This window comes from Argentina anserina, chromosome 7 (genome assembly GCF_933775445.1).
Source record: "Argentina anserina chromosome 7, drPotAnse1.1, whole genome shotgun sequence".
Taxonomy (NCBI): Eukaryota; Viridiplantae; Streptophyta; class Magnoliopsida; order Rosales; family Rosaceae; genus Argentina; species Argentina anserina.
The window spans coordinates 1,839,740-1,849,563 of record NC_065878.1 but is presented as its reverse complement, the minus strand read 5'-3'; the positions used below and the strand labels follow the sequence as shown (position 1 = coordinate 1,849,563).

The 9,824-nt window shown below is 33.5% G+C and overlaps 1 protein-coding gene across 1 annotated transcript; it reads right to left on the bottom strand.

The window, feature by feature from the left end:
• Positions 1-386: 386 nt before the first annotated feature.
• On the bottom strand, positions 387-9,537 carry LOC126804042 (F-box/WD-40 repeat-containing protein At3g52030-like). The gene is made up of 6 exons (XM_050531798.1): positions 9,481-9,537; positions 3,703-3,723; positions 2,722-2,776; positions 1,441-1,541; positions 1,024-1,111; positions 387-735 (listed from the first exon to the last, which is right to left on the bottom strand). Exons 1-6 carry the CDS (start codon positions 9,534-9,536, stop codon positions 697-699), a joined length of 360 nt encoding a protein of 119 aa, XP_050387755.1. The 5' UTR covers position 9,537; the 3' UTR covers positions 387-696.
• Between the last annotated feature and the right edge of the window lie 287 nt (positions 9,538-9,824).

Below are 9,824 nucleotides of genomic sequence, written 5' to 3'. Positions count from 1 at the left end.
ACTAAAACGAAAACCAACCACGAAATTAACAAATATCATCTGCTACTGTAGAAAGAGTAAACTCAAGCACGGAAGAGGAGACAACTAACACAGAAAGAGTCAGCCAACACTTATCTTTTGGCTTGTGTTTCAAGATCTCAAGAACCTAATTAGAAGTCATGAATTTTTTTTTTCATTAATTTACCCCCAATAGACCCTAATCGACTGTGAAGAGAAAAGAAGATTCAAAATGTTTCAATATTTTTGCATTTTCTTTAACACTCTTCGCTATTTCTTTCTCTTCTAATCTCATCTTTTTTTTTCTCTACATCACTCGTTGTCTTGCATCACTATGTCATGACAGTTACTGCCTACCTCTAAAGATAAAAGAGCTAAAGAAAAGCTACAGTGCGGAGCCTAAAGAGTTGTCTTCTGAAAAAAGTTTAACTGCCTGAGGAGAAGCAAATAAATCAACAGAATCTCATCTAAAAACAGAAAACAAATTATCCAAGGATGTTGAGGCCATATAAGAAAGGACTGAAGAAGCAAATGCTTCTGATGACTTATATAAGACGACAATAATTAGAGGCCTCATAGAGCAGGCATACAATGTAACCTGTGGAATGTGTTGATTTAAATTCTGCATCCCCCTGATCAGATAAAACTTCGGATATCATGACACTGCCCAGAGAAGAACCACTAAGTATCAATTGATCGTCACTCAAACATAAGCATGTTACTGGACCAGCATGCATCCTGCAAAGAACGAAAACCTGTAAGCAGTATAAAATGCACATTACCGCAACAATAAGAACTTAGCACATGACACATTAAATTTTAGTAGTGCCAAACAAAAGTTTTCTAACGTTTATTTGAATCCCGCTGATCAGAAATTTTACGTCTTTCAGGATTAAAGTTCATGTTTATAAGTAAAAAATTAGTCTCCTAGGTCACATACAAGAAATATCTGTGAAAGTCATATCACAAGTCGCGTCCAGTACTCTTGACTGTAACAAGAAAAGAAAAAAGTCTTAGATTACATACTATGATTTGGGAACATCGTTGACTGTACATGTCAAATATACGAGCGGTCCCGTCCACACATCCAACCACAGCATCAGGATCGCAGTAACTTTGTACAGAAAATAATTAGTACACACCCAAATCAAACCGCCAAATATATATCAAACAAATAGCCAAACAGATATAATTAGAATCCAAATAAAATTGCATCTTGCATATATTTTAAATTTCAAATCAATACAATTAACCTGTAAGAATCGTACGCCATTCAAAATTAAAGAACCAGAAAATATTCAGAGAAGCTGGTGTATTTACACGTTAAACGAAGCAAAATACTCAAAATTCAAGATTTATGATATTCATCCTCGTAACGCATATTATATTTCTCATGAAGCAACATATAACTATTCTTATATACTTAATAGTTTATCAACATACCGCATGCATAAGCCCTTTGGAAAGGTGCCCTCACGTGAGGGAAACATACTTATCCCATTCCACCTCCATATGCAAATACGACTGCCGACCAAACCAACAATCTATAAAAAAAATTAAGTGGTGCATACAGAAATAAGATAAATTCCTGTAATAAAAAACAACCGTGTATTAACAAAGTAAAGACGAAAGGTCAAGTAATTTTACAATAATCATAACCTATATCATTGAAAGAAACAAGAGAGAAATGGAAGGTGAACATGATACATGCTTATTACATGTACAAGGAAGCTCGAAGAATGTTTGAAGTATGATAGCAAAACAGATAGAATCCCATACATGCTAAGGAAGCTAGAAGTATGGATTAATTTTGAGAGCAATTTTTTAGTAGCCCATACATGATCACTCACTTAAAACTGATAGTCATACATTTATCTGTAAAATGAAAAAGCACACAACAGACGCCACACCATAACAAAAAGATGTGGTTTGGCAAACAATATCTCAGTGACCTTGTTTCGAAATCTGGACACTGAGAGTCAAACAATTTAGCGTATGGCTCACATAGATCTGTCAATCTATACATGGTTCATAGGAATTAAACAAGCCTCGCGTTAATTATATCTAAAATATAGCATTTTAAGTCACCTTGCTCTCATCAAAATCAAAAGTCAACTAAAGGGACCTTGTCTGGAATGAGATATTCTCCCACATTTATAGCTTTCCAATGACCAAAGGCGCATAATCTAGCATTAGTAATGCCAAAAGTCATAGAGAAATCTCATTAGTGGATAACCACAAACCTAAAAGCATCCAATAAGTACTGGTGTTTGGTAACAAAAAAAACTATGACGAGAAGAAAGAGTTGATCCAGAAAAAAAAGGTCTGCTGATAGATTATTCAATTTGGACACCCTGAAACTAGACACACCAGTCAGAAAAGGCGTACTTCCACAAACAAACCACACGTACTCACATACCAATACCTCCGACTTGAATACTATTGTAGCAATTCGATAATTCTTATGCATATCCATTTATAATATGCAACATCTATTTCTTACCTCAAGAACATCCAGGAACATAATATACACTTTAAGTATTTCCAGAGCACAAATGTATGAAGAAATTTTGATGTAGGAACATATGATATAAGCACAATAGTTCTTAATCCTTCTGCTGATCAGGAGTCGGATGCTTTTGATTTTAGATGATAAAAGTATAGACCTTGCAGATATAGTTTTATTATAGGCTAGTTTGGAAAGCTGTGGCCAGCGAAAATTACCTTATCACCAATGCCAGTAAGAAGCAAACCCATCTTTTTTCGGCACTGATCAACCCTAATAGAAACCAAGGTTAGAAAATTCTATCCAAATATGTGCCTGCTTAGAAGTAGACAGCCTAGTACAACACAAATGTGGCTTGAGAACTTGTTTGATGACCTCAGGCTCAGAGATGTTTTATATTAAATATTTGCAATATTGACATAATTCCTACTCTAAAAGTGTCAATAAATTTGAAATATTATGCATGAAATGTCTAGAGGATTATAAAGCCTTACAATATGGATAAACATAACCTTATGTATATTCCCATGCTAACATACCCCTCCCTTGAATCCATTAATGCTCTAAACATAAGCATTTTGGCAGCAGTGAATGTGAATGATTCAAACCAACAAAAAGGAAGTGCTAATTTCTGATTTAGCACATAGTAATTCTTTTGTAGGTCTTTTGGTAGTTCTTTTCATTGTGTCTAGCTGAAAAAATTAGTCATCTATATATTTCGGTACCAAACGGATCACTCTTTGGATGAATTACTCATCTTCACTGTGAGATTCATCATCTGATCTTAACACCTGCCCTCTCAACCAACCCTTATGCTTTCACTAAATAAGCCAATCTTCCTATTTCCCATACCTTTGGCGCAAGGCACCACCTGCACACCATTCACTTTACCACTTCAGTAGCTGAGACAACTCTCGATCAATGACTCCGAGCTTCTGGTCATTTCTACACTATCCCCTTGATTCTTCGTATAATTTAAGCTAGGAACTTCACACCTTTGATTCACCCGATCAATTTTTGTTCTTGAGTCACATTAAACTTCCCGTTTCCCATTTACGTTGTCTACCCCTTACATTCAGAACAAGAAAGAAAAAAAAAACTGCGGGACTCAAAGACAGAACTAAAAGACATGAAATGAACCGCAACAATTCAACAAAAGTAAGGAAACAAATGATGAGTTTAAAGACAAAAGGCAGTACCCAACAGAGTGAGCTCTCCAGCAGGGGCGGATCCAGCCCAGGTGAAAATGAAGCCCGAAAAAAAAACCCAACCCTCTATTAAAAAAAATTAAAACATCAGCACGGGTCTCTCTCTGTCTCTCACACGTTTGCGTCTTCTTCTTTCAATCTCTGAAGACCTTCTTGTCTACTTCTGCTGATTTGCTAGCCTCTTCTTCTAATCATCTTCTCGAGTTCTCGTTCAAGCCTACATGTCACCACTCACCACTCGTCATTGCCCGTCGCCTTATTGAGTATTTTATTTGCCTATTTGGAAATTAGAATTAAAGTAGTAAAATTTATTAATTAACATCAGACGAGATAGATACATAATGAAAGATAAAACAGAAGTGTGTAGATATTAATTTGAAACATCTTCATTCTTAACATGTTTTTACCTCAATTTGTACTTTGCTTAGCCCTTATTGTTGTACTATTGATTCATTGAGTCGTAGTAAGAGTATTTGGCGGTATTATATGCATTTTTGTGCTTACATGAGTTAAAAACGCATAATTGGTTTAGAGTCCTATTTTGACTAAGAATCCTTGTTAGGTTTTGAAACTAATTATCAATTACTTATGATTTTATTTTCTTATTTTCAGATTGGATTGAAGAGATAATTAAAAAAAAGATGGAGCCAAGTCATGCAACAATTAAATAGAAGATGATCATTAAAGGTAATAAAACATGACATGTTTTAGGGAATTAAAGCATGGCATGTTTTAGGGAATTAAAGCATGTCATGTTTTAAGAAATTAAAGCATGGCATGTTTTAGAGAATTAAAACATGTCATGTTTTAGGAAATAAAACATAGCATGATTTAAGGGATTAAAGCATGACATTATTATAGGAAGAAAGAAGCAATTTCAAACCCTCATTCTTTCCTCTATATATACATGGCTTCATCTCTAAAAAAACACTTCTCATTAGCATTCAAGAGCCAAAACTCTACCAAAACACCACCATAAATTTTCCTCACAAATTAGCCAAGCCGTCCATCCCAAAACTATCATCATCTCCACCGAGTTTCACTATTGAAGACACACCTCCAAGGTTCCTAAAACGTGTGATTCTCACAACTCATCTCTATGGTTTCGTCTATTTGTGTTAATCTACAATTCTTTGTCTATGAAGATTGTAAGTTGTTATTTATGTGGAAATATTGGTTTTGTATTTGTTTTTAGAATTTTCAGATTGTATTTGATATTTTTTTTAGACTATACCGAATTTATGTTCTTATAATTATTGAAGTTTGTATTTCTTTTGTTGTGTTCTAATCATTTTTCTCATACTTTTAGATAATTTTCAGATATGTGCATATGAATTTAGTGCTTGGATGCAGTCCCTAAGATTGTGTTTGAGTGCTAGTTTCATCAACCATATTGACACTTATCGAATCATGCCCTAAGTAGGTTCGGTTTGTGTTGATTAAAAGTGGTAAAAAATTCTGGAAATATGCATGTGAAACCATGGTGGGTGACGCCACACATGAAACATGTCTCCAACAAAGATTTAGTGCTTAAATGTAATCTTGTTTGATGTCTACTCTAAGTGTTATTAAATTCGATTGCATGCACATTTAGATTAGGTCCTAAGTCAATCTAAATGTTAATTGAAATCTTGCACGATTAGATGATCCCCTAAGGCTCTAATTATATTGGTGTCTAAAAAGTATGTAATTGGTCGAATTAGAATACATGATAGGTTCGAACTTGTAATTATGTGGTGTAATGGTAAATTTGGCTTAAGTTTGTTAAAGAGAAGTCAATCATGTAAATAGTAATTTAGGTTTTATTTTAGTAGTTAATAATCAATCTCAAACCCCCCATTATTTGTTAACACTAAAAATTTAGAGTTCCCTTCAATTCCCGGAAAGAACGATCCCTACTTATTCTATACTAACGATGATGTTTTACAGGGTTTATTATAGACGTTTTAATTAACGCTCTATCATTTTGGCGCCGTTCCCGGGAAATTGAGAAAATCTCAATTATTTAAAGTGTTAATTTTGTATTATATTGTATATTTGTAAAAATAAATTCCTATGAATAGTACGGTTAACAGTAACATTCAGTAAGAACAATTATAAGTTTTTTTTTACATCTAAAAAAAAGTAAATCTCTGTAAATTTTTTTCTACTTTTTTTTTGTAAAGTGTAAAAATGTAAAAATACTTGTAAATTGTAAAAAAAAAAACTTTATCTGTGTAAAAATAAATTTTGTGTACCGTAAATAGTAAATCAAAAAATGAATCGAAAAATAAAAATAAAAATATGTGAACAGTAATATGTAACAGTAAAGTACGCACACATGAGGAGACAATTGTGAGAGATGCGCCTAAATAAGAATGAACATGAGAGAGTCTAGGCTGAGAGACGCTACATGGGAGGCAACCCATTTCAACAGTATCTGTGGAGGAGTCGTCTACGGGAGTTTGAATTTTTTAATCCCTTCACTCTTATGCTTGACTTGTATATGTGTTGATATGTGATCTTATTCTATGCTTGTGAATTACATTCTTACTATTGAGCTTACATTGAGGACAATAGTGTAGGGTAGGGTTGCAAGATCATTAATTCTTTGTGTCATGATATAAAAAAAATCCGAAAAATGAATGAAAAAAAATTATTATTGATTTATTGAGTCTTAGGATGCCCCTAAAATCTAGGATAATTATGTCTCTAAATGCATAGATGATGGTTTTGCATTTCATATGAATTAAATTATAAGTTTCATTGATGATGTGAATTTTGTATGAACATGTGAGATTTGAATTAATTGATTATGGCATACATGTTTTGGTCAGTTTAAAGTCCATAACAACCTGTGAGTTTTTTTAGCCTATATGTACTTTCTTCATGAGATGTAATATGAAATTTCGTGGTTGTTCATGAACCTCACTATTCTTTGCATATTCAATAACTATGTGCCATAGCTTTTAATGGACTCTAGAATTTACTAGAACTCACTTTTGTGATTGTTGAAACTTTTAAGTCATAAAATGTTCTGATTTTGAAAAGGATTTATGGATCATTTTTAGGAATACCACCACTTTAGCCAAACAGCCATATATCCATATATGTGCCTTGTTTGAGACCCCTTAGTTGAACCTCATTTGAGCCTACATTGAGCATTTTCTTCATCACCTATGTTATCTCCATGCTTAATATAGTTACCTCTACCTTGTCCTATAGACTTGGTAGAATTCTTGTTGAGATGATGTTGTGATATGCATGAAATAAGTGTGGGGAGGAAGACATTTGAAAAAAAAAGAATCAACAAGCTTTTAAGCAAGCATTGCCGAGAAAAAAAAAACAAGAAAAAAAAATGATGAACTCGGCAAGAAAAGAAAAAAATGTTATGATGTCTTCCATTTGTGATTTGTAGTTGAGTTGTAATTGAAGGTCTACAAATTTTTACTTGACCTTTGTCCATGTTCACTTGGTGGTTAGAATGATGATTGTGCCCAACTTGTTATATTCGGCCCCTGATGGTGTGTGGTGTTATAAGAATGATGTTTACTCTGCTAAGTCTATAGGATTACCTTTGTGATTCCTTGATATTTCATGCATTTAGCTAAGCCTAAACATTTCTTAAAATGAGCAAATCTTGGTTTGTGGAGATGATCACAAGAGTTGAGCATATGGTTTTAGTCCATTTGTGCACTTAGTTATTAAATGAGGTTTTCCTCTGTTATTCACAAAGTGCTTTCATTTGTTGAAATATGCAAGTTATTTGATGCCTTAATATCATTTATTTTGCATATACTTGTATGTGAATAATAACCATCAATCTGAGTAAAAAGAAGAGAGTATGTCTTGTGAGGATGATTGAATTGACTAAACATGTTAAATGCTTATTATCTCGTATCTGACTAATTCATACTATGAAGCATGTTTATGAAACTTAGAATTTATGAGCTTACATTCAAATGCTTAAACTTAAAAGATATGTGTTTTGAGATTCTGAGGCAATCATTTAGGGGCAATAGTGTCTTGTTTTGTTTTGTCTTGTTTTGTTTTGTTTTGTTTTGTTTTGTTTTACTAAAGGACTAGCAAAAGCCAAGTGTGGGGTAGTTGATATGAGCATTTTGTGCGACATTCTTAACATGTTTTTACCTCAACTTGTACTTTGCTTAGCCCTTATTGTTGTACTATTGAGTCATTGAGTCGTAGTAAGAGTATTTGGCGGTATTGGATGCATTTTTGTGCTTACATGAATTAAAAATGCATAATTGGTTTAGAGTCCTAGTTTGACTAGGAATCCATGTTAGGTTTTGAAACTAATTATCTCTTACTTATGATTTTATTTTCTTATTTTCATATTAGATTAAAGAGATAATTAAAAAAAGATGGAGCCAAATCATGGAATAATTAAATAGAAGATGATCATTAAAGGGAATAAAACATGGCATGTTTTAGGGAATTAAAGCATGACATGTTTTAGGGAATTAAAGCATGTCATGTTTTAGGGAATTAAAGCATGTCATGTTTTAGGGAATAAAACATGGCATGATTTAAGGGATTAAAGCATGACATTATTATAAGAAGAAAGAAGCAATTTCAAACCCTCATTCTTTCCTCTATATATACATGGTTTCATCTCTCAAAGAAAACACTTCTCATTAGCATTCAAGAGCCAAAACTCTACCAAAACACCACCATTAATTTCCCTCACAAATTAGCCAAGCCGTCCACCCCAAAACTATCATCATCTCCACCGAGTTTCACTATTGAAGACACACCTCCAAGGTTCCTAAAACGTGTGATTCTCGCAACTCATCTCCATGGCTTCGTCTATTTGTGTTAATCTATAATTCTTTGTCTATGAAGATTGTAAGTTGTTATTTATGTGGAAATATTGGTTTTGTATTTGTTTTAAAATTTTCAGATTGTATTTGATATTTTTTTAGACTATACCGAATTTATGTTCTTATAATTATTGAAGTTTGTATTTCTATTGTTGTGTTCTAATCATCTTTCTCATACTTTTAGATAATTTTCAGATATGTGCATATGAATTTAGTGCTTGGATGCAGTCCCTAAGATTGTGTTTGAGTGCTAGTTTCATCAACCATATTGACACTTATCGAATCATGCCCTAAGTAGGTTCGGTTTGTGTTGATTAAAAGTGGTAAAAAATTCTGGAAATATGCATGTGAAACCATGGTGGGTGACGCCACACATGAAACATGTCTCCAACAAAGATTTAGTGCTTAAATGTAATCTTGTTTGATTTCTACTCTAAATGTTATTGAATTCGATTGCATGCAAATTTAGATTAGGCCCTAAGTCAATCTAAATGTTAATTGAAATCTTGCACGATTAGATGATCCCTTATGGCTCTAATTATATTGGTGTCTAAAAGGTATGTAATTGGTCGAATTAGAATGCATGATAGGTTCGAACTTGTAATTATGTGGTGTAATGGTAAATTTGGTTTAAGTTTGTTAAAGAGAAGTCGATCATGTAAATAGTAATTTAGGTTTTATTTTAGTAGTTAATAATCAATCTCAAACCCCCCATTATTTGTTAACACTAAAAGTTTAGAGTTCCCTTCAATTCCCCGGAAAGAACGATCTCTGCTTATTCTATACTAACGATGATGTTTTACAGGGTTTATTATAGACGTTTTAATTAACGCTCTATCATATAATGAGAATTTTTTTTTTGCGCTTCGCACAAATAACAGTAATATTACGCTTCATATAAAATTAGCCCTAATGGCTTTTCAATACTAGATCCGCCACTGTTCTCCGGTGATCAACATGAACCTGACCTTGCTCTAAAGCCAGCCTTTGGTTCTGCAGAGCCATCTCCGCCGGGAAGCTATGGAGCTGAAACGAGTTTTGATGGTTGTGGCCGTCTCGGTACTCTTTTATAGTTTTATACGATGCTTTCGTGAATCTCCTCAAACGTACCGTTGGCAAGAGATCAAATAGTCTGATTTTCTCCTCAAACTTACCATGAGGCCTCGGTTTTGTATCCGAAAGGAAACTTGTTTCTTTGGAATGCTCAAGAGAATGAAACTTCAGTTGGAAGTGAACTTAAATTTACCAACAACCGAATAAGCTCAGTATTGGCCTAAGTGACATGAGATTTAC

Bases quoted from the DNA above. Each gene is read 5' to 3' on its own strand.
- LOC126804042 (XM_050531798.1), bottom strand. From the start codon at position 9,536: ATGGCTCTGCAGAACCAAAGGCTGGCTTTAGAGCAAGGTCAGGTTCAT. The intron at 1,112-1,440 runs GTATGTTGATAA...TTCTGTACAAAG, and splicing joins CCAAAGGGCTTATGCATGCG to TTACTGCGATCCTGATGCTG. The intron at 736-1,023 runs GTATGTAATCTA...CGTTCTTTGCAG, and splicing joins AACGATGTTCCCAAATCATA to GATGCATGCTGGTCCAGTAA.